This window comes from Procambarus clarkii, chromosome 2, assembly GCF_040958095.1.
Source record: "Procambarus clarkii isolate CNS0578487 chromosome 2, FALCON_Pclarkii_2.0, whole genome shotgun sequence".
Lineage (NCBI taxonomy): Eukaryota > Metazoa > Arthropoda > Malacostraca > Decapoda > Cambaridae > Procambarus > Procambarus clarkii.
This window is the reverse complement of record NC_091151.1, coordinates 46435306-46440305: the sequence shown is the minus strand read 5'-3', so window position 1 is coordinate 46440305 and position 5000 is coordinate 46435306. Positions and strand designations below refer to the sequence as shown.

At 33.8% G+C, this 5000-nt stretch overlaps 1 protein-coding gene across 3 annotated transcripts in view; it reads left to right on the top strand.

The window, feature by feature from the left end:
* The window catches only part of LOC123748056 (sodium-dependent neutral amino acid transporter B(0)AT3), a 90014-nt gene that overhangs the window by 33455 nt on the left and 51559 nt on the right, over positions 1–5000 (top strand). Inside the window, exon 5 of one of the 3 annotated variants that reach the window (XM_069325253.1) lies at positions 3269–3376. The exons of the other annotated variants lie outside the window; for them this stretch is intronic. Coding sequence (XP_069181354.1) covers positions 3269–3376 — 108 coding nt within the window. The remainder of the gene's footprint in view (positions 1–3268; positions 3377–5000) is intronic. 3 annotated transcript variants of the gene reach the window in all.

Genomic DNA, 5000 nt, shown 5'->3' with positions numbered 1-5000 from the left:
CCAACTGTCCGACAATTTCTCAAATATCTCTAAGTCTTTAAATTTATGTCTCAGTCTCTCCCTCCGTCTTTCAGCCATTCAAACTATCTCCAGGAATCTCCAAAAGTCTCTCAGTCTGTCAATCAAACTACCAGTATAACTATTCATATCTGAATCTGTCCCTTCACTCAGTCTCTCCATCAATCTCTCTCTCAGTCTATTATCTGCCTCCATCATTCTCTCCCGCCGGTGATCCTAGCATCCACCAGCGTCACACAATATTATAAGGTAAACAGAAGAATGTCACATAAACCACGGCTCAGTTTTCAACCCGCTTCTATGTCCACCGGTCAGAACATCGGCGCCTTGGTCACTAAATTCTAACTGCTCAAGAATTTCCTCTTATTTCGGAATCACAACCACGAATTGTCAGGATTAATAATTTTATTTGTAATTTTTAATAATATATTGTATATATATATATATATATATATATATATATATATATATATATATATATATATATATATATATATATATATATATATTCTCATTTATTTATTTATATACATTAATATACATATAAATTTATTTATATTTACATAATCATTAACACTTAAATACATGTTCACATATTTACATATTACCATTAGCACATAAATACATTTATACACGTTTACATATATACATATTCACATTTAGATCATGTTCTAAAATTCCTTAGCTCTCATTTGTTTTGCGGCCAAAAACATGACTCCAGACCAGTGCCGGCACATCCAGGAGGCAACACAGAATAAGTTAAGAGGAGAGTTTTACAGCTCCACCGTCTCTACCTCCCGACCTGTTGCCTCAGCCCAAGGTGAGCTAAGAACACGATGTGAAGGTGCTGCCAGGATGGTAGCGGTGAGTGGAGAGCTGAGGAGGAGGAGGAGGAGGAGGATTGGGAAGAGAAGGAGGAGCAGGAGAAAAAGAAGAAGACAGAAGAACATGAAATGCAGAATAAAGAGATAAGGAAATGTTTTAGTAGAAAGAGGAGGAGAAGGAGAGTGACGATGAGTTTAAGGAGGATGTGGAGAAGGATTTGGAGAAGGAATTGGAAGAGGAAGATAAGGAGGATTTGGTCGTGGCAGGCATCTCTACATGGTGTGGTCGGTGGCAGTCACTCTATTATGTCACTGTCTGAAGATTTTGCGACATGCTTTTGTGTCAATATACCTTTTGAACATTTTTTTTATCGTTTGTCTCTCATAACCTTTTTTTATTTTAATAAAGGACACTCGCATTTTTTTTTTTTGCCGAATTTAAGAAAGTAATCCATTTTAATATCTTTGGCCCCACTCCAAATATATATTATCACCGAATTATCGTCTTTTAGTTAACAAGAATAACGTGTTTTGTTATAATATTGTTGATAAAAATATGAATAAGTTTTTCAATCGGCACATAACGAGATTTTGATTAGAAATTTCAGCTGCATGTCAATGCTATTAGTGCAGGAGCTTACGTTGCATTTTTTTTTAACCTAGATGGCACTAAATGCTTTAGACGTTTCCTAAGATTCTACAGCGTTTATAAATCAACAGGTAAAACTAGAATCAAGAGAACTAATATTGAATGTTGTAGAAGAGGAAAGTGATTGTTTGAGAATAATTGATCGATCGATTTAGTGAATGCTTGAATCCTTTTATTCACTGAGTCATGTTTCACTATATATATATATATATATATATATATATATATATATATATATATATATATATATATATATATATATATATATATATATATATATATATATATATATATATATATATATATATATATATATATATATATATATATATATATATATATATATATATATATAGTATATATTTATATATACCTTTTCATGTAATGCAATTTAAGCACTATTTATATTATTGTTTATCAAAAAAACGATGTATGCGTGTGTCTTTCTTTGTGTGTATGTATGTGTATAAAGATAATTTTGTTTGCAATTTGTATATAAGTTCGAGGATTGCGTGCGTGTACGTGCGTGTGTGTGTGCATTCAGCCTGAGCTTGTCACTGCTGCTTGCTCAACACAAGCCAGTGTACGACATCGTAGATTAGTGGTCTCACTACCTCTCTTTCCTTCCCTTACTTGCTCTACCCTTCCCTCACTACCTCTATTCTTCCCTCACTACCTTCATCCTTCCCTCATTACCTCTATCCTTCCCTCACTATTTCCACTCCTCCCTAATTTCCTCTTTCCATCGCTCATTACCTCTCTCCTTCCCTCACTAACCTCTATCCATCCCTTACTCCCTTTATCCTTTCCTCACTACCTCAACCCTTCAATAATTACCTCTTTGCTTTTCACACTACATCCACCCTTCTCTCACTACCTCTATCCTTCACTCAATTGCTCTATCCTTCATTCACTACCTCCGTTCTTCTCTCACTCTCCTCAAATCTAAATGTTTACTTTCTCAGTTCTTCTTTTCCTCACCGAGCATCTCTCACAACATTTCTCTAATCTCTCTTCCACTTGTCCCTCTCCATCTTTACACATCTTCCACCAATCGGCGTCACCTCTTACATACATCCTCTGCCGAATTCACGTCATCAATTTACCTTCAATTCACCCAGTCCTTTCCTTCCTTTGTCGTAACCACATCTTCCCTTCACCCGGCACTCACCCCTCTCCTCTGATCTCTTCCTCACCACAGCCTCTGACACCCCCGTCAATCCTCCTCTGATCCACTCTGATCCACTCTCATCCCTCCCTTACCACATCCTCTGATTCCTCTTATCCCTCCCTCATCCTAAACACTTATACCCCTGCAAAACCTCCCTGAATCTAACATCTTCTTCTCTAACTCTGTATTGCTCATTTACTCCTCTGTTTTTTGCCTATTTCTAGTTGGTTGTTTTCACAGATTGCACAATTTAATTTGAATGTATTTATATATAATATTATTTTAACCTGATTTTCTTCTCTTTTCAGCTTTATGATAAATGATTATTTATATATATGTATATATATATATATATATATATATATATATATATATATATATATATATATATATATATATATATAACTGAAAACTCACAACCCCAGAACCATATAGTCCTGGGGACCATTCAGGCTTGTTTGCATATATATATATATATATATATATATATATATATATATATATATATATATATATATATATATATATATATATATATATATATATATATATATATATATATTCATTATTTTGTATATTTTTAAAACTCTGCTTTTTCCAAGAAAGAATAAGGTCATTGAACTGATAACCAACGTGGCCTCTGTGTTGCTTTCTCATCAGCTGTCAAGTACACAAGCCGTTAAGACAGAGGTGATCGCTGATAACGAGAAGGACGTAAGTCTGTTGTTGGTGGAGTTAGTACGCGTCTCTCCCTTCATGCAGACGGTCTCTATTCAACCTAAAATTTCCCCTGAAGTCAGACTTTGTATTTTTTTGGTCAGTCTTTTCTCCATTACTAACTAAAAGAGGAGAAGTAAACAAAAATATACCTGTAACCTCACCGAAAGTTGCTATATTTGTTTAACTACTTCTGCTAGAAAAAATTTATCCGACTTCGCTCCTAATCAGGACTAGTTGAGCTGTCGAATGATGCTTCACTATCTACGTCTCACTAACAAATATATTTGGAAGTAAAGACGTCCCTGTATGATAGTTAATAGTGTTATTATATTTACATTCAATTGTAAGATATTTATTCGATAATTACTTCTATTTGATAAGTGCAGTCGTCATAACACTATTATGTATGCTTTGATTATCCAAATCCTACGAGAATACACTATAACCTATAGGTATATAGATCTCTACATCAATAAAGCTATATATGGCAAATATGCAGTTGGATTCAATGTAAAATATAATTCAATCTCTTTTTATTCAATATGGTGAAATTTTTTTGATAATGATACGATAACATTTAAGAGTATTTGGCATGAAATAAATAACTGAGTCATTGGCTTTAAGAAAATTTATCATTCTGCCATTCACGAGAAAAATAAAATTTCTCATTCACGAGAAAAATAAGCAATGATTTCATGTCAACACATTCACATTTACTAGAAATGAGTAAAGTTTGAGATGCACTGTCTTCATTTCATGTAAAAATTATTAAATCATTTAAGAAAATAAGGACATATTTGATTTAAGATGGCAGAACATAATGGAAAACTGTCGAATTCTACTGTAGCGTGTGTACCACATTCTTACCTAAGTACAAAGACCTCTGCTTGAAGGAACAGACTAACGACGGTGTTTAGAGCAAAGTAACAGGCACAAAGCACACTTGTGGTGGATCCAGAAACTCACAACGCGAATCAAAAAACTATTTATGAAATGTATTTCAGTACTAACTGTTTTGTACCACACAACAAAACAAATAATCTTACTTGTTAAACAAATATTAAAGAACGTGTTTTACAGTTAGCTATATCCTAATTTTTTTTATTATATGCTTATTTTATTCAAATTTCGTTTATTAATTTTGCTCTCTTACAATATTTTCTGATTCTGAAATTTATATTGGCTTTTTAAAGCTTATTTTTCCCTCCTTGGCTTGACGTGCCCGAATGACACAAATTAACTACACCTCAATTCATAGATTTGCAAGTTTTTTTTAGTAACGGGAAAATCAAACACAAAGTGTTACTGCTGAGGATATCATTCTGGTCTTCAATATTTTCTTTCTATTTAATAAAAAAGAAATAGTACCCATGCAGTCGTTGGCGGAAGTATCAGAGACTCTATATACCCTAGGTGTTTTCGTTTCAACTCGATTCGTAAACTGATTTGCAGTCCAGATTCCTTAACACTACTTGGTGCACAGCGACTGGAGCGAAGGAACTGTGCCCAATTTGTAATTTGGATATCGGTGAAATTTGAGCACCCTTCTACTTTGGGTTCCGGTCAGTATTGGGCACCGGTCTACTTTGTGTCAGGGTCTACTTTTGAATGCAGATGT